This window comes from Geospiza fortis, unplaced genomic scaffold (assembly GCF_000277835.1).
Source record: "Geospiza fortis unplaced genomic scaffold, GeoFor_1.0 scaffold112, whole genome shotgun sequence".
In the NCBI taxonomy this organism is placed as follows: Eukaryota; Metazoa; Chordata; class Aves; order Passeriformes; family Thraupidae; genus Geospiza; species Geospiza fortis.
In genome coordinates, this window is record NW_005054298.1 from 22,870,939 (window position 1) to 22,891,256 (window position 20,318).

General features: G+C 37.9%; 1 protein-coding gene across 1 annotated transcript in view; it reads right to left on the reverse strand.

Annotated features, from left to right (window-relative positions):
• RAPH1 (Ras association (RalGDS/AF-6) and pleckstrin homology domains 1) overlaps positions 1-20,318 on the reverse strand; it is an 80,054-nt gene that overhangs the window by 7,776 nt on the left and 51,960 nt on the right. Inside the window, exons 5-14 of the mRNA XM_031058600.1 lie at positions 16,898-16,975; positions 15,393-15,552; positions 14,218-14,339; positions 12,478-12,543; positions 10,923-11,081; positions 9,644-9,754; positions 6,978-7,076; positions 6,256-6,376; positions 4,567-4,709; positions 9-77 (exon numbers count right to left, since the gene is read on the reverse strand). Coding sequence (XP_030914460.1) covers positions 9-77; positions 4,567-4,709; positions 6,256-6,376; positions 6,978-7,076; positions 9,644-9,754; positions 10,923-11,081; positions 12,478-12,543; positions 14,218-14,339; positions 15,393-15,552; positions 16,898-16,975 — 1,128 coding nt within the window. The remainder of the gene's footprint in view (positions 1-8; positions 78-4,566; positions 4,710-6,255; positions 6,377-6,977; positions 7,077-9,643; positions 9,755-10,922; positions 11,082-12,477; positions 12,544-14,217; positions 14,340-15,392; positions 15,553-16,897; positions 16,976-20,318) is intronic.

The window sequence follows — 20,318 nt, forward strand, 5'->3', positions numbered from 1 at the left end:
GGCGTCACCGCTTTCGTCTGCGGGGACACGGGGGCTGCGACAGACACGAAGGGCCGACCTGCAGGCTCCGCTCGGGCCTATGGGGAAGGGATTTTTAGTGAAAGTGGAAAGGGAGAAAAAGAAGAGAGAGGGTAGGAGGGAGAGAAAGAAAGAGACAAAGAGATTATAAAGTGAAGGTCTAAATGTGCCCAACATTAAAAATTAAGTGGCAGATTACAGCATGCAAGAATTATTAGCAAAACACTGGAGCAAGAGACAATTCCATACACTGACAAGCCTGGACCATGCAAGGGGACGGGGGCAGCCTGGGAGGAGAGCTGGCAAAAATCAGTGGAGCTAGTTCTGCTCCAAGTGAAGCTGCTGTCAGAGGGAAAATGCACTGGCCTTGTTACTGCCCTGAGGCAGGCAGTGGGATCCAGTGAGAATTACTGGCCTGCTTTGGGCAAGTGTAATGACCCAACCAGAGCCCCCCCAGAGCACTCCAGGCCGTGACAGAGACTCTGTAGACATCTCAGGTCAGTATGACTGGAATCAAACCACACACGGTCTCCCAGAGCATGTCAAATCCTTACATCTGTTAGTTCAGGCCTTACACTGTTCAGTGTTACAAAATGCAGAAATTCTGAACTGCTCTAAAACACTTTGAGAGCAAGCTCTGCAGGAATAGTACTGAGATATTTTTCCTTCACATGCTCTACTATCCATGACTGGCAAGGAGAAAATAGGGAAGAGGAAGAAGAGCCAAGTTTTCCTAGAAAATTTCCCCAGAAGGAAATGTTTAGATATCTGCAAAACAAAGTAAACTTGGGAAAGGAAAGTTACACATGCAACTCATATGTTAAACAGAAAAAATAAGGAAAAACAGGGAAAAGCTGACTAATGGAAGGATCAATGGGAAAGCAGCAGGCAGTATTTTAGTCTACTCGTGTTGTGCTCAAGTTAAGTTGTTTCTCAAAAGCTGTAAGCCTACATTCCTCTTAAAAATTAAAATGACAATTGCATTACTCAAATTTATAAACATCCTCCTAATACAAAGTGTTTTGGCTACAAGCCAAGTTGTGAATTTCACAGTGCACAGCACAGAAACATGCATTAGAAATACACCACCACCATAGTGACTGACCACACTGCGTACCTATACCTTATTAGAGGATACTTTGCAGTAAGTAAGCCCAATTATGCTCCTCTGCACAGGAAGAGCACATTTGCATATTGCTTTGTTCTAAACACAGGTGTGCAGTGTCTGTATGTGCAGAACTCCATCAAAAGGATTAGAGTCAGAAGCAATAAACAGTCATTTTACAACAAACATGGGGTGTGCCTCTGCCTGTCACATTAGGTCTGGAAGGCAAAAATATTAACAGGTCTGGAACTAAATCAAGGTGTTCAGATTACAAAACAGAAATCTTGATCTCTTGCAAGTGTTAGTCTGTAAATTACCATTCTCCCAATCACCCAGGTTAATGAATTTTCAATTAGCACCACCTGACCTTAATTGTGCCCTGTATAAGGCACCATGGGTGTGCTGCCCTTAGTTGTGCTGAGCTTCACTTTTGACACCTGAGACAGCAAAAGGCAACAGGAAAAATAAAGGAGGCATAAAACAGACAGAGAGGGAGATGAAGGCATAACAGAACAGCTATTCCTGAATGGCAAGACCTTGGGGAATCTTGAATTTGTCCCTTAAAGCAGACACCACGAACATGCATTTGGGTATTTGTTGTAGCATAATGTTTGAAATAAGGTGTTCAAAATCTAACAAGCAAGTGAGACTCAATGAGCTCTTCACTGCCCAACTGAGAAAAAATGAATAAAGTATTCTTTGGTCAAAGAGGAATCTTTCAAAATATGAAGCAGATGGATAATCTGCATTTTGGGAAAAGTTTTTCTTAGTTTTATATATATTTGAAAGACAGTGGTGTATTTTTTATACCCATTGAAGACAGTTGTCTTCACAATGAACAAATTAAACACTCAGGACAGAGAAAAGACTATCGGGCATCTCAGGAGGGGGAGCCCCTCCCATCTCCACAGAATCAAATTAAATTTCAACATCCAGAAATATAGTCTGTGTTATTTTCTTTACAGAAGAACCTTGAGAGAGTTTCATTTGTCCTTTTTTTGTCCCTATAATTATGTGATGTCCTTCTGTGTATCTTGACAAATTACTTATTGCACACTGGCAATTCCTATTTGTAACATGCATCTTCATGACTATCTGGAACTCTAAAAAATGCTTTAAAAACAATAGTATCGCTTTTTATGTAAACTGTGCCTTTTTAGCTACTTTTTTCCTGAGAAAACAAACTTTTGCAATTGAACTGTTTGCCATCTCTTTTCCCATGCTTTTGGACTAGTTACCAAATTTAGGTCAAATATGACAGATCTCTAGCAATCTCAGTATGTTTTTGACTTCAAGAAATGATTGGGAAGTTACTGGTAGATGAGGGCAAAGTGGGCAGAACTCACCCATTATTAATTTGCTGAGGCACCAGTACAACACCCTGACTGGAAAGAGCATCAATGCCATGTGCCTGCTGAGACACAGCATGCTCTGTTCTGCCCTGCCTGCCCAGGGGAAGGAGCCAAGGCTGACAAGGTGGGAGAGAGCTGTTGCACAAGGGGAAGGGACATGCAGGAATGTTCTGCCACTTGGCAGCAACCTGCCCACATAGACTTCTTAAGCCAGCTTTGACACCAAAGCACCATAGCAAACCTGTCTCTGCGGTAACTGGAGACTAATCTGACTAAAGCACCTCTCGGTATCACTGGTAACACCTTCTCATGTAAATTACAATTCTTGAACACTGCTGTTGCCTTTCTTGCCACACAGTTTAACATTTTCCACTGCCAGTCTGATTTCCCGGTTATTCAAGTTCCCCGGGCCGGATTAACACTGTAGTTTCACTGAAAGTAACTTTGTTACCAATTCACTCAGTTGTTTAAACACAGCTTCTCTAAGTTTACACAGCTCGTTTCACTTGGATTCTTTGGAAGTTTTAGGGCAACCCATTTACCTGTGTTATGCATAAGGTGAAGAAATAAACATTTTCTTGGATTTGCAGAAAGGAATTCATATTGATGAAATACTGATACATGGATAGCTTCCTCAATGCAAGAAGCATTCTGAATATTTTATTTTTTACCATGGCTTTAATCACGTAGCATAAAAATTCTTGGGGTTTAAATAAGCAATTGCCAGCAGCACTACAGACTTGGTAAAGAACAAAAGTAACCCCAAGGCAGTAAACTTCAAACTTTTGCTTAAAATCTCACAGTGAGTATATGTAGCAGCAGGATTTACCCTGAACCCAAAACCTGAGGAAACAGCAACATTATAATTCTCACAGCAGTACTCTTTCACCTCTGTTGGATACCTGCTAGCAAATGCCCCATCTCGTGCAGCTCACTCCTGCACAAATGATGCATTCTATACCCACACAGAAGCCATCTGCTGATGGACATGCACCATGTGTTGCACTCATGCAGTAGGAAAACTTGGACCACAACTTAGCAAGCTCATTCCTGGACTGAGTACTACATTACTATTAGAATCAGACAACTTCCAAGCCAGCAGGCATTGAAGAAAAGTTATGAATCCCAAAGGATGCAGCCACGTCAGCTTTCACACTGTCATATGCTTTCTCATTTGAAAAGGAGATGTGTTATCTTATTTTTAGTTATTTATCTGAAGCACCAGTGCCAGGTGTATTGGCCTGTGGTTTTGGTTTTAAAAAGCTTCCTTCTCCAGCTTGAACCTGGGGTCTGGGGAAGATTCAGAACTGACAGAAGTAATGACAGCTTCTCATAGTGCACTTCCACACGTAGCTGCTACAGTTAATGACATCAAGGCTGTTCAGGAACCTGGAGATTCCTTCACACCTGACAACAAACACCTTCAGCAGAATTTCTCCTGTGCATGGAAATTTTCCCCAGGAACTACGAAAGTTAACCACAGAAAGAACAGAAAACTAACTAAGCCACAACAGCCCCAGCCTCAATGGGTTCTGTAACTCTCTACCAGCAAAAGAAGATACCACATCTGCCTTAATCCACAATAGCTGACAATGTCAGTACTTTCGTTTTGACCGTATCTGAGGTTACTGGTTCCATTCCTACCTAACAGAACACTTTCGAGTAAAAACTGCTGAAGTACTTCAAAACATATATACCTGCTTTCAGGCCCCAGTTATTCACATCTTTACAAAGGAAAGATGTGGCTACTTAACTGGAGAAAGATATAAGTGAAAGAATTTCATTCAACTTGTTAACAGCTTATCTTTTTATTTTGTCTTCATTCAACATTAGTAAATAGGACTCTGTGAGAGGGGCTGTATAATGCCTTCAAAGAACAAAAAGCTTCTATGCACAGAAATAAAAGAAAGAACAGAAAGTTGCAGGGCTTAATTACCTGAAAAGCGAATCCTAAAAAACAATTATATGGCAGTGTAAATTAATCACATAAAACAGAGAAGAAATGCCACTCAAGACAGAGGTGGAAGAGGTACAACACTGTCTCATACATTTTGTTGGGCGTTGGTTCTCAAATTAAAGTCTTCTTGTTACCTTGCTGGATTCTTCCAGTTGAGTGCCTCGTTTCCAGGCCTCAGAGAACATGGAGCTGACAATGCTTTGGGAACGGACATGGCCAGCTGTCTGGGTGTCAGAAACTCCACTGTCAGACTGATTAGAATGATTTGATTGAGATTCTGTTCAGAAAAAAAGTTAAGGAACAGTTAGCATATGTTTCTGAATGTAAGAGTAATGTCAATACAATGCAATTCTGTGACTTGTTAAACATGTCCCCAGAGGCCACTGCTCCCAGTAATGAACTGCATAAGCTCTTGCTCACATCCAGGCCATTACAACAGATGCCTGGTATAAACCAAACCTGAAGCTGCACAAGGATGAGAGCATGTCAGATACATTTCAAATGTAAAGTAAAATCACACTGCAGCTGTATGGGTTCTGAACCATGCCCCATCCCTGCACTTTGGGAAAAGCCCCAAAGCCTGCTCTCTCCAGCACAACCTTAAAAATGTACCCTGGGCACAGGCTGTGGACAGACAAAGTGCACCAGCCAAGGCAGGACACTGCTTCCAATGACTCATTCCTCAACACAAGAGAGGGGCTGGTGTGCATCCTGCAAGTAGCCAACATAAATGATGCCCTGGGTCCATAGGGTGACAACACAGCAGCAGGCACAGCCAGACCAATTTATTCAGCCTGGCACCTGCTTTCTGTGTAATCCCAAAGTATCCTGGCACAGGCTGGAATCAAACTTTGGCAGAACATGCTTGGCTAGTGAGCTGTGGCTCAGCTCCCTACAAGAATTTACACTTTATCAGAAAAACACCCAGCTTGGATGGAGAAATTGTCAGTGACCAAGAATTTATTGCTATGCCACACAGTTGAAACAAGAAGATACCTTCCCAGTTAGGCTGCATTAGCTTAGCTCATTCTTACAGGCTACTTTCTCAACCTGTCCAATTCAGTAGCATTACTTCCCAACCCATATCTGTGGCAGACAATATACCTTCACACAACAGCACATTTTCAATAAACAACATAGTCCATGAAGGTTCTGAATAATCCACCAAAGTATCAGTCAGCTCTGAACAAAGAAATTACTGTATAAACTATTTATCAATTTTGAAACTGTTACACGCAACAAGAAACCAGCCCCAGTTTTGCTGAGACATAAATGGGAGCACATTAATGCAGGCATGCACAATTTGACATGGGAACAGAAACAGTACTTTCAAAGTTTTCTCTAAAAGGATTGTTTGGATCTTTGCCTTTGGGCAGGGGCTAGTTCTCATTTTCCAATTTCAAATATTTCAGTCCACAAAGCAGTTTAAGAATTAGGTATATATGTTCTATGCATCATTACAATATAAATTTGATTTTTCGAATAGGTGAACACAGAGGCATCAGGAATTTGAAAAGATCTTTCCTCCTCTCAGTATAAGAAAAACATTGGGTTTTGGACATGAACAAGAAACTAGTGCATATTTCAAACACAGTAATCACTGCAAGTAATACAGCAAAATAGGTTTTTACCTGTATGCATATATATATATAGATATACACATACAGAATGTTATAGAAAAAGTCTGTGTTTTAGACTAAACATAGCATAAAAGACCTTGGAGAAACAGTCCATTTCCTGCAACAGTCTCTTGAGGTATCCAGACAGCAGATGATAACAAAGGCAATTGAATCTTTGTATTATGAGATAGATCACATTGTTACCTGGCAAACTAGATGAGCTGGAGCCTGACTTGATACTGGAGCTAGACAAGGAGGTCCAGTCATATGCTGACTCTGTTCTCTTCAATGCTTCCTGATAGTTCATGTATAGCTGCTTCCCGTACTAAGCAAAATCACAAACAAGTTTAACAACTCTATATAGGCTGTACACTCTTTTCAGACTGTTGAGCTCCACCTCTGGCTTCTCTATTACATCCTTCCTCCTGTCAGCCCCCCCAAAGCAACACAGGCTCTATGTTAAGGAGTTCAGGTAGTATTAATGGCATTAGGTAATTGCTGAAAGAAAGAAAAACAATTTATTTTTGCTAGAAGAGACAGTGTCAAGCAAGAAATGGCCCAATGAATAAACTAAGACAAGCTGAGGATCTTGAAAATCAGCTCTATGTTCTAAATTCTCTTTTCTCATAAGCCTTCTTTTTTAAAATCTGAACGGAGCTGGCTAAAATCTATCTATGAGGTATGTCAGAACTGTGTCATGTGACAGGGATGCAGCAGAAACAAGAAGAAAAGACCCAATTACTGAATTATTATAACAAAGCCTATAATAATTTTGCTAAGGAAGGAAAAGATTTTACAGTTCATGTTCAGAATTGTCAACAGCGGGAAGTTAGATTTACCATGTATTTTGCTAAATAACTGTAAATGGTTTTAAGCAGATGATGACAACTACTCATGACAACAGTGTAAGACTGCCTGGGGGTTACCTTAGCAATGCGGATGCCATTGATCCACTGGTGTAGAGTTCTTACATCATCACAGCAAAGATATTTGATATACTGGGACTTCTTCTGGATCTGAGGATGCTGCAAAAAATTGTGCATTCTCATCAATGTTTTCATAGCTAGGAATGCAAGGAAAGCACTTATTTGTTGATGTCTATACAGATAAACCTAATGCTGGAAGCTCTTCATCAGTAGTGTGTATTTAACCCCACTTAAAAATGTTCCAGAATATTTCAGGAGGTGAATTTCAATGGGGATTGCTTTACACACACATTTGGAAGTGTGTCCAGCACATACTGATTTCAAACACTAAGAAAGGGCTAGTCTTTCACTATCCTAGGGCTGTAGTACTTTCTACCCACCAACAGTCTTCTGTACCTACGGACTGACTCACCACTGTAGAGCCTTCAAGGTTCCCACCTTACTGATACAGGGCTATCATCTAAAAAAATACTTGCTGCTCCCACATACATGTATAAAAAATGTAAAGGCACTGTATTTATCAATTCAGCAGTCAAGAAACAAATGCATGCTTTTCAAAAATCAGACACTGCAAATCATTCTGTATGTACTATTCAATTGTTTCCAGTCCATGCTATAGAAATTACAGGTTTCTCAGATGTTGGGGTAATTGAACACCCCAGTTCTTATCATTTCCTCTGTCAGCTTACAGCTCAGTGACACAGAGTTTTGCTAGAGGATTGTAGATATTTAAGTTTTACTGAAGACTGTCTGAAACATATATCAAAGAACTTCTAAGCTTTTTCAGAATATTCTATCCTGTTGCCTTCCAACACAATTATTTTAAAATGAACATAAGATGTTTATGTTCATAAAGAGAATATATGCAAAAAATTTCTTATGATAGTAGATAGTTGTTTTCATTTTTCACTACTAGCCTCCTACACATAAATGTTGTGTAACAAAGAAGAGTCTATAGAAGCAAATACAATTACTTTGCTTAATAAGCCAGCTTCTTTCTGGACGTGTTCAAAATTTTGGTTATATAGAAATAAATGAATTTCTCAGAAATCTGACATTTAGGACCAAGGAGTTAACTTTATATATTAGCACACAAATGTTACACTTAACAATAGCACAGCACCTGACATGAGCACACTAAGTTTTGATATAAACAAAGGAGTGAAGATAAAGACAAATCCAGTCTGGCCATCAGTAGAGAACTGGACCTTCAGTCTGTATTTGCCATTTACCTGTCCCAAAGGAGATACTTCCTAGCTTAGTGAGCCTTTGCGGCACCCAACTATTTCCATTTTTAAAACTGTGTGGTTTCTATACATTAGTACTAATTGAAAATATTTATGTAACATTATAAGAACTGATGAAGGCAGAACTGAATCCTGCTTAATATAATAATTTGGTGATTCATCAGTTCCGCAGAGAAAATACAGCTTCACTTGGTGTAAGCTACCCAACTAAATCTACTGAATTAATTTACTTAGGGACAATTTCTACACACAACTTCTGTGTGTTCAGTAACGTTACCATTAAATTTGATGATCAGAATGGCAATAATTAAAAAAAAAATCTACTTTGTGCGGTCAAAAAGTCTGAAAATAAAATTTACTATTAACCTGTCCAAATGATATAGACAAAACTGACATGTAAGTAGAAAAATCAATTTACTTCAAGGAATTTATATACACCTACCAATACTGACATTTTTGTTTGCATTCAATGACCTATAAGAACATGGAAAATACTTCCAGTTTTGGCTGTGTACTTTCTTAACTAATATCATGTCCCATATTTAATATTCCTTGTTTCCTCAGTGGGCTCAAAACCACGTTGCTCTGTCCACTGGAAAATGAAATTCTTTTTCAGGCAGTGGACAAGCAGGCACACACTCCAGGCACAGTACACAGTCTAATGTACAACACCACACGAGCTCCAGAGCAGGGAGGGGAAAAGTGCAACTAAAAACATCTCTTGTTACTGGCACCATTTCAAATCCATGAAAACATGCTATTTGCCTAAACACAGTGTGAAAGCTTGTTTTAAAATAGCTTGCTGCCCAGCTATCTTGCAGGAACTGACACCATTCTGAACACTATGTGGGAGTCAACAGAAACTAGGAGATGTCTTGATTAAATTAAAATAACTTTATGAACTCAAGTCATTAGATGTGTTTAAGATCAGGTCACTGGTTTTATAACAGTTTTTGCTACTCATTCTTTCTACCTGTCATTTATACTCAGAAGATGACTCCTTTACAACATCCCTTTTCCCTCAGGTTGGTCCATAAAGGATAGATTTGAATCTTTAATATTAATTTCTCTGCTACTCTGGACCTACACTGAGAAGATAACTCCCTGCAATTAGCATTTCAAGGGGTATTATCTCTTTGAACCTAAACAGTTGTAAGGTATGGAGCTGCCAAAGGGAAAAGAAGACTTTAGTGTATGTTTTAGAGTGTAGTGAACAATTAAATAGACTGGCACTCATAAGTCTGGAAATAAAATAATTCAGGGCAATATGAAAATGCTTATGAAGTCATGACCAGCTCAGAGAACAGGCAACAACTGTTCACATTGTATATAAGAACTAGAGGAAAATTAGATTAAAAGCAGCTGATGGTTCAGAACAAGTAAAGTGTATTCAAGTATAGCCAAGTGCTGCAGTGTTACCTTTAGCACTAAACAATAGTCTGTGGGTGCCTTGTATTTGTTCCGATAGTCCTGTCCATAGTAAACACTGACATGGTCGAGCTGGAGAAAGCACACGAGATCCCGTGAGACCTAGTAAATACAAAAACGGTCATGTACAAAGTATCTTTATAAAAATCCACATACATTGACACCATCAGTCTAATGCTAAGAGCCAATACTAATATAAAGTCTAGTTAAGGTCAAATATTAGTTTCAATCTGATTCAAACAACTACCAACACAAGAAGGGGATACAGCTATGCATAAACTCCCTCATCACACCTTCATTTTTAACCAAATTCAGTTTGGTTTTTGTGTTTTGTCTGCATTTTGCCTTTTGGCAACATTTTACACTGGACTACTGCTGTTTACTCAGAGCAGGTATCAGGAGAAAGCAAGTGTGATTGGCTGATCAGGAAGTTATCAGCTGCTGGTTATATTTCACCTTGGTAATAATCAAGGTATCCAAATTCCAGTGTGACTGTAAGTAGAATTCTAAAGATGTTTGGCATTGAGTGTAGGGCAAAGAATTTCAACAGGCTACTTGCATACAGATTGTTTTAATGAAGCAAAAGATTGTGGAAAGAACATCTGACATGCATTCAGCTCTAAAGGGAGCTGTCATGCTGACAGAGATTTCCTCTTCATTCCCAGATGTGTGGGAGGTGGACTTCCTGTACTGGGAATCATCTGATGCTGTCAAGACTGATGGATTCATGGATGACTTGAACTCACAGTAGTTCAGCCTTGAAGCTGTAATGTATTTCTACATATTTTGCATTACTGATACAGGGAACAGCAGTAAGTGATCCTGAAGAAATGGAATTATCTATACTAGTTTCAAAAACTGTAGCACCAATTGGTCCAAAAAAATCCCATTTATATGAACTAACTAAACATAATGAAATTATGCAGACAATGTGGAGTTGGTCTGATACTTCATGACTGACATTTGCCGAGCAATTTGGCCCTCCATCCAAATTCTGCTTCAAAGACCAGCTTCTTAGCTCCACCAAAAGCTTTTCCTCAAGTATTTCTGAACACCCAACCCAAGAAGCAGTTCCCTGTATTCTTTGTTTGTAAACTGGGGTTACACCCTTCATATCAAGTGCTGCCACAAAAATTCACACAGTATTTCCATGATAAAGCCAGCATTTTAATTAAGGCATGTGGTACTTAGAAAGAAACTTGAAGTCAACTCTTGTGTGCACTGTTTACCAGCAATGAACAGTTCAGAGCAATTGCTTTAAGTAGCATACCTTGGCCTTCCCTTTAGGGACATAGTAGATTCCAGAAGCCCGAAGAAGGAAGTAACGTTTCTTCCAAGATTTCTTACCATCCTCTTTCAGCCACAAAACTCCCTCAATCTCTGGCACAGTTACAGAACCACAGAGCATGCAGTGGTTTGTTTTGAATGACTGAAATTCTTTATCCAAGGAATGCACTTATAGCAGGAACAGTTCTTTTTTCACATGAGATATGAACTACAGATAAATTACAGAAGCAGTAAGGCAATTCAGACAAGCACGATAGGGTGTCTCAACATTTGTTCAGTGCAACAATGACAGAAAAATCATTAGCAGTTACTGTAAAGATTTTCTGACCACTGCTTCTCAGTAATAGATCCCCCATTGCTTTACTGGCTTTAAGGTCACAAGGTCACCTTATATAGCCTCATATGTATAAGCACACACAAACCTAACTGTGCATCCATCAGACACAGCTGCAATTCATTCCAGGAGTACTTCACTCTACTAACGGCCCACAACACTGCAACTTCTGCTAACGTTCTATTTATAAAGAACTAGCAGAGAAAAACAAATGCTTTAAATACACTCCAGATTAATATGCAGCAGAGACTTAGGAATAATCTTAGAAGACAGAAAGAGTTATGCAGAATTACAATTCTCTGCATGTTGTGGCTTCAAACAATTTTTTCATCCACACATACATACACACAATTATATGTATATATACATACATAAGTATACATACATACACTTATTGAAACCCATATTAATAACACATTACTAATATGCATAGGCTACTTTTAAGTTAAACTGTGTTAAGTTTAACTCAAAATTAAATATCCCAAATATTTACATTTGGGTAACTAGGTAAATCATAATCATTGTTCTGGAAATCAAGTGGAACCTATGGCACTTCAGCCATGTCACAGAAGTATTTAGTTTTCAGCTTATGAAGGCTATATTTACTGTGTGCTTTATTTGTTCCACACTTTTATGCCCTTAGTTCTGTAAACTGGTTAATATGTTTGATAATAATTTCTGTCATGCATTTCTTAAAATTCAATAATTTGGGTTTTTTTTAATTTTAAAATGTAATTGAAAAAATTTTTACTGCTTTACTTATTATCAAAATTTGAAATATTAATTTAAACCAGTCTCCAGACCCATGGTCTAGAATTCCGTAGAAATGAAAATTTGGAAAGTGTTAGTAAAAATTCTCTAGCACCACAGGTCAAAAAAAAAGGTCACAAAGAACAGGTCACAGGTCTGCAAATCTCAACTTGAAATTAATGGTTTTGGCCATAGCTAGAAGCAATCTCAATTTGATTATCACTGTGTATGGTATTTCAGATACTAAACTAAGTGCAGAGACTTTTTTTAACTGATCACATCTGAAGCAGTGTCACATTAAAACAGCCATTTATCTCAAAGAGAACACATTCCATTCACAGTGTTCCAGAATTCCATTCTGCTCTGTCCACCAATTTCAATCACCACAACCTTTAGCAGTTTGTCTTCATGCTCCAAAATGACTACTATGTCCTTTCAGGTTTGACATTCTTACCTCTAGTAGCACCTCTTTATTTCTGTCTGCCATCTCAGAGATTTCTTTCTTCCCCAGAAGATAGTTCTGTAACAAAATAAAGTTTAATATTTCTTCAGGCATTCTGAAATCAAGCCAAATGGTGTTTCTTGTTTACTTTTCTGTAGCAGTAAGAACAAAACTTTGTAGACTAATTGAAACTGTCAGACTGCTAAATAATACATTGAAGTAACTTACAATCACCTTTACCAGAAATATCAATCAGTCCATACTCCTACCTAACAGCCTCATAACAACATCATCCTGCTTTTCTAACGATCAAACAGCTGTTTGTTACAATGCCTCCAGATATAAAAATACTATGAACTTGTAAATACCACAATAAAAATATAAAAAACCTCTGGAGATCTGTTACATACTGTCATTATTTCTGCATTCAAAGAAGCACACATAGAAGCAATGTACTTCTTCCCACCTTGGTCTGAGTTTTACTGAATAGAAATATTAATTTTCACAAAGAATTATATAAATACTAAATAAATAATAATAAATTCTAAATAAAATACTTGTCAACTTCTTAAAAAGAACTTAATTATGCACAGGCACCATATCTTATTAAATAAGTTTTTTACTCTTACTCGGTTTGGAAAAGACTGGGACAATGAAAAACATCTTCCTAACCCCTAGTCCAATACTGGAAAAAACCCGAATATTCACAAAGTTTTGCCAGTTCAATATTTTGAAACAAAGAGAAATATTTGGTTTATGCTGGTACCTCACTCCTGTGACAGTGCCTACTATATGTACTGAGAGTAAATCTATAATCTACAAACTTTTAAAAAGAATGTAGAGTTTTGCTGCTTCAGTGCAAAGCACTTGCATAAGACTGAGTTTCGGATCTTGCTTAAAAAGAAATAAAATCAAGTAAACTGATTTCCCATAGGACAAACATGCAAGACTGATACCCAGTTTAAATCCAATAAATGAGCATATAGATGCCGTACAGATATAAAAATAATTTATAAACTCAAAAGGGAATACATTAGGTAAGAGTTAAAACAGAGATCAAGTGATATTACAGACATGAGATCAAGTGAATTTTCAATGCAAATTCTTCCAATAACCACCTTCTGCTTTTCTGTTTCTTTTCCTCCACTCCCCTACAATACTGCAGTGCTGCCAGATACCAGGTCTGTAGCTACCATTTGAGAGAAGAGAGGTCTCTGAGGCCATTTGAGAGGAAGAGGAGCCTTTGTTTTCCCAGCCAGGGAGCAGGAAACAGGTGAATATAGGCAGGTCCCAACTTGCACAGGAAGGGGCACACACTCTCTTCTCTACTCTTGTCATTTGACCATGGAGTGGCTGTTCTCTTAGCTTTTGTCTTCCCCTTCTTGCCAGCAATGCAAGAATGCACAGTGGAGAGACATTACTATTAGCAATATCTGTCAACACCTTTCTTGCATGTTTACATAATTGAGCAGCACTAAGTATGAGTGTAAATCTCTGGAAACTGCCTGCCTTCATGTGCATTAAACTACTCACAAACGCATTAGCAAACAGATTGCTTCAGCTCATGGTTGCCTCTTAAGAATTGACTATGTGCCAACAACACTGTGGATGTACATAGTGCTGAAGTGTAAAGTTGCCTGGCATTTTAGCACATACACAAGTATCAAAATGAAAGTATGGAAATGAATGTTGTCAAAAAAGTAAGAAACCGCCATCAGCCACACACACATTCAGCACAAATCTCAGGCTTACCTGTGGATTTTTGAAAAGCGCGTATTTCTCTATACGTTCCACGAACATTAGTTTGTTTTGACTGTCTCTTGTCCAGTTCAAGAGATTTTCAACTAAATTTTCATGATCTTCAAAGATCCGTTCTGCAACAATAACAAGTGAGCAAATACATTGGAATCTGTTGCATTTTGTGATAGAAACTGATCTGTAGTAATTTCCAAGAGACAAGGCATATATGCAGAGAAAATAGAGTTCAAGATCTACTACAGTGGGGAAGAAATTTATGCTAAGAGACTAAAAGAACTTAGTCCACTTCCAGACATGCCTGGAAGTGGCATTTTTTTACATCCAGTCACTCAGCATGGACTTCTCCTATCTTCAAGCTTATGGTTCCATCAACATATGAAATGTTTTAATTTTTTTTTTATCTGAGAAGGCCTACCATCCTGCAGGAACACTGCAGACTCAAATGATAACATTTCAAAGTTTATGAGCACAAATAAGAAGGTTATCACATTTATGTGTTCTCTGGTCTACACAATTCCCAGAGGAATGGATCGGGCAGCTTTTTTGGCACAATACTTCTTTCTACATCCCCAATGATTATGTCACTCATAAAGTATCAAAAAGTAGTGGGCAATGATCAGAAGGAAAAGAAAATGCTTCTGAAATGCAGAATACCCATAGCTAGTACAGGTATTGTAAAGAAGTCTAAAAACTGACACTGTCTACTTCCTATGATCTCTGTCACTCAATAAATGATGTATCAACAACACCTCTGAGAACTCTGGTTCTCAGTCAAACCTCTGAGCTTTGACTCTCCATTGAAAAAGTTACCACTAGTGCTAGAACTTCAGAATACTGAAAATAGACAAAAGAGAACAGCATAAAGAAAAAGAGGAAAATTTACTGAAATGGTAGAAAATAGCTGAAAATCCTCTCTGAAAAATAAAGAAGAAGAAATCTTTGGGAAACCACTAGACCAACTTTCTCATCCTTTTAAACACCCTGAAGCAGAATTTTCAGATCATTCTGAAACAAGCTCGATCATGAGCTTTATTACATGAATTAGCATTTACTACATTAATGAACAGGATTGTGAACATTATGAAGACAAGTATTTAAATCATTCTGAGAATGTAGACTACTGCTGCATCTATGAATAAGAATTAGAAATGCTTATAATTATTACTTACCCATTTGCAATTCAGAGATGGTTTCCACTAATGACCAGTCTAAACTGTAGCCACAATGTGATTTGTCCATCAGATTGTCTAATACTTGTCTCACTGTTTGCCTCTCATCCACCATCATTGTTTTTGAGCTGTCATCAGACATATGGACTCTGATCACCAACTGTTAAGCAGAAAATTAAGAAAATAAAAAGAAGGATTAATCTGTCACATTTCAAATAAAAATACGGTTTCTAAGATCTTGTTTATTCTTCTAAGGTTTTCTTACAGTAGCATAAAATTCAATCAAAACACTCCCTGAACATGTAAGATGTCATAAATGATGGCTAGATATTTTTAACACAGACACTTAACAAGATACTGTTCTCCTACAGCACAAGAAAGTAAATATAAAGGTCTTTTCAACACAATGAGAAAGTCCTTCAGTTGTGTGTTAAGAAGGAAAAAAAATCCTTCCTGCTGGAGTGTCCTGATAATAAAGTGTCTTTCAGACAATATCTAGGTTGAATAAACATAGATATAGAGCTCTGCACAGGCTTACAAAGAATCAGAATTTTTCAGATGTGCGGTTTAAGCTTTCTGCCTGCTTCCTACAGTATTTTCTAAAAATGGTTATTAGGTAAACAATATAGCAATACTAAACCTTACTTTTCTGGGGAATATGAAACAGCACTGTGAAAAAAAAGTGCTTTTAAAACACAATGGTTTTTCATAGGCATTTTAAAGAGGTCATTGTCAAGAAACAAAAATCCAGCCATTTTTTAAAACCAATCAAAAGACTTAAGACAACAGATTATTTTTATCAATCATTATTTTTTCCATTTTTACATCTTGCTGAGCTGGAAAAGATAAAACCTATTAGCTGTAATACACTGGTACAATTGACTTGGTAATTTCCATCTTCCAGCCAAGACAGTTTTTCAGCTTTTGATTTACAAACAATTAATGAAAAAGGCATTTTAAGCTACTAAAAATCTCCTGTCATAAAATAAAAATGCTAAATTTTAAGGGCATTCTATATTCTTTGAAAGTACATCAAATAATGGCAGTAGGCTTGCTCCATTTGGTAATCTCTGTCTTTAGTCTGGAATACTTCTCTTCCATTTAGCACTGGCAAATCCTGCTACGCATAATGGGAAAAGGCTTGTGAAGAAAAGGCTACGAAGAAAACAGGTACAAATTTTAAATACATGACTGCAGAACATATCTCAGGAGGCTGGACCTTCATTTCAGTTCTGGGAGGAAGCTGGTAACATCTTCCCAATGAACACTAGCTGAAAAACAAGCTATTCCTTAAGAAAAACATCATGTTAGTCCATATCCTATGCTTCTCCTGATTAGGTCCAGGCTAGATGGGAAAGCACATTACCACTGAAGTTTATAAAATAAGAACACTGTAGTATTCTAAAGGGCAACTTAAGGCTAACAGATGCAAATGAAGTCTGCCTGCATTTTCCAGGAAAAAAAAAATAAAATAAGGGTCTTATAAATGGGTATAACTGACTCACCTTTTTCACTTGTGCCTCTTTAATCTTCTCTAATGCAACCCTAATCTTCTCAGCTTTCAGTTTAGCAGCCTGTTCCTCCTAGGGGGACACAACACACAATTCCAGTTAACACAAACTTCAGTCAGGTTTCAGTAGCTTTGAGGCTAACATGCTTTAAAAAATGAACTGAAATGCTCATCTGCTCACCTATAAATGTCCAACTATTTCCTAGTGATGATGAAAACTATAACTTTTTAAGACAAAAAGTGTTCCTATATTTAGAGATACAACTGCCATTAACTCCAAAGGAACATACTGGAGGTATACATTTTGTATAGACATTTCTCTGTTCTCCTGCACTGTAAATACCCCTTTGCTACCAAATACTTTGGCGTATTTTATATTCATAGTCATAGCTTGGGACAATACATATTCAATAAGAGTATACAATGGAGTACAGCCAAGAGATTTTTGGTTGATCAACATAAAACACAAACAGCATGCCAAGAAGTACCCGAATTTAACAGCACACAGAAAGAAGGGAAACAACTCCTATAACTAGGATTCCATACTACATGCATTAGTTTGAAAGATTTTAAACTGTTAAATCCATTTGCAGAAAGAGGTTTGAATTTACTAAACCCAAGTCGTACTTCTCCTTGTTTTAAGTATTTTAAGACACAAGGTGAATAAGCATTCTTTTGCTCTTCTACGTAATAGATTTTTATTACAATTGGAAATGCATTAAAAATTCAGGTAGCTTAAATCTATTTGCTGACACTAAAGAAAACTGTGTCTTTTTAAGACTAGCAATAAAGATTTTTAAATTCTGGAGATCACAGATATTTCTGTTGAAATTGCATTTGAAACACGCAGCTAAAAAGCAACCATTGTTTCAAAAATGACATATCCAATTTTCAGACTTTCAAAATCTTAAACTGTGGATCTTCATTGAAATTAATATCTAAAACCATAATTACCTTAAAATCTCTAGCACAAACAAGTCTATTAAAAACCACACAAATCCCTTCCAAAATATTCAGTATCCTTAAAAAAGAAGAATTAGTATTTCCTCCAGAGCCAAAGTACCACATCTCATCACAACATTCAGCATACTATAAACATTTAGTTCTCTATTGCTTTCTTCTATGGATGTAATTCATAGTGTCTTTACCATGTGTTTAGATGGTTGCTTTTCTTGTAAAAGTCAAGATTCACCTATTCTGAAATCCAGAGAGTTTAAGTTTTGGCTTCTCAATAAATTATTAATATTCATATCAACTGCTAAAGGACATTCTCTTTTTATTTATTGCACTCTTAGTAGCTTTTGGGCCTTCACAACTGTGACCATCCTGTGCACCATAAAAAAACCACAAACTGGTTTACAGCATAAACCAGTGTGCTGCCTTGAAACATAATTCTTTTTAATAAAATGAAGCAGTAAGTTGACAAGAGCAGAAATAATGTGAGCCTGAAACCTTATCTGGGCACTGAATTACCCAGGAACATTGTGCTTACAAGTCTACAGGGAACTGTGGCTTTTTACTCACAATAGCAATGCTGTCCTATAGCTTAGAAAGGCTAAATCAGATTAGCATTCTATGAAAAACAAACCATGCCATGATAACAAGAATCTTTTATTCCTCCTATTTCTTACCATTAACAATTTCAATCTGTAGAAATAAATTGTTACTAAAAAATGAGGCTTCACAGCACCAAGCCTGACAGAGGTCAAGAAGAGCTTGGACAACACTCTCAGGCACATGGGGTGACTCTTGGGGATGTTCTATGCAGGACCAGCAGTTGGACTCAATGACCCTTGTGGGTCCCTCCCAACTGCGCTTACTCAGTGATTCTGTGAAAGACTTTCCAGTTTCTAAAAGTGATGCTATGCACCTGTTCATCATGAAATCAGCAAAAGCAAAAGACTAATTTTATCATGTATTTGGAGAAACTGTAATTCACGGTTTTGAGAAGCTGCTCATTAACCCAATCAGTGCAATTTTCCAGCCCATTTCACTGTACACCAGTGCAAAGCACCAGGAGAACCTGCCCACCACAGTGCACAGGCAGCAACACCAGGGCAAGGAAAAAGGAGCTGTGACCTTTCATATACCTGTGCCAATACAGCTAAAATATCTTTGGTGACCTCAAAGTTTATAATCCATCATTCCCTAAAATGCTTTGGAAAATAGATAAATATGTAGACCAAAGAAGATTTTAAAGACTTATCATTTTAATATGTACCAATTACTTTTATTTTCCTACTCAATTTAATGTGGGTCCAGAGATTAGGATTCCTTATACTTTATTAAACATAATCAGTTTAAATTAAAAAACCCCAAAACAAAACAGAATTACAACTATCAAAATAATAACTGGTTCCAATGAGCAAAAAATTATAAAAAGAGGTCTGAATTCACTAACTAGAAAACACAGCAAGGAAAAGAAAGCAAGAATTCAGAATGTGTGAAAGCATATAGTAGTCAAAGATTTTAAACTATTTTGAGCAGTAATAAACTAAGCTCAGGCCAGTGCTGCATCACTGCTGATGTGGCAAACAATGTTTCATGGGAGAAGGATGAAGAACTATGTATTTTGATTCCTTAATAATTTACTAACTTCCCAAAACTGACAACCATGTATTCCGTTTCTCTCCTGATGGCCCAAGAAAACAGTCCCCTGCCCATCAGAGTCACCTGAGAACAGCACTTAGACACATACACAGGTCTCTCCTCCCCCTGCACATGAAAACAACACTGCTCCTATCCAGGAGGAAGCACGTGCCATCCATCAGCTTGTACTAATAAGCTAACAACTCTTTTCACTGCACAGGGAGACAGGTGACAGATGGCAAAAATACCTGACTGCAACTGCAAACTATTTACACTGTTCAATGCCATCAGTCAACAAGGCCAGCACATGCAGTCCAACCACATCTACCTTACAAATTTATTTCCCCTTTGCTAGCAAATGCTGGCAACAGTGACGGAGCTGCTGAAGGAACCCAAAGAGGCAGGTAAAGTGCAGGACTGCTGTGCTGTCACAGCCTCACAGGTGGTACAGCCATCGGTCCCTGCCACAGCCACACACCTGTGTCCCCTGCACAGCATCACCGCTCACAGAGCACTCAGAGCGCTGCTGGCACACGGCTCCGTCACAGCCTGATCCAGAGCTCTGGCACAGCAGGCAAGGTTCAGCAGAACCCACTCCCTGCTTGGACTGCCTGACAGGCACAGGCAAGCCTTGGAAACACACCAAGGAGATACACACACGCTTTGTAAAAACACAAAACATAATGGAGAGTCATTTCCACCTCTGGCAGGAAAAGGATATTCTCTTATAGTAGCAATATGTATCACTGTCAAATTGTAACAAATTCCTCACTTAACAGAACAATACTGGGACTCTGTTACACTTGTATTTTAAAGCTTTGAGCTAA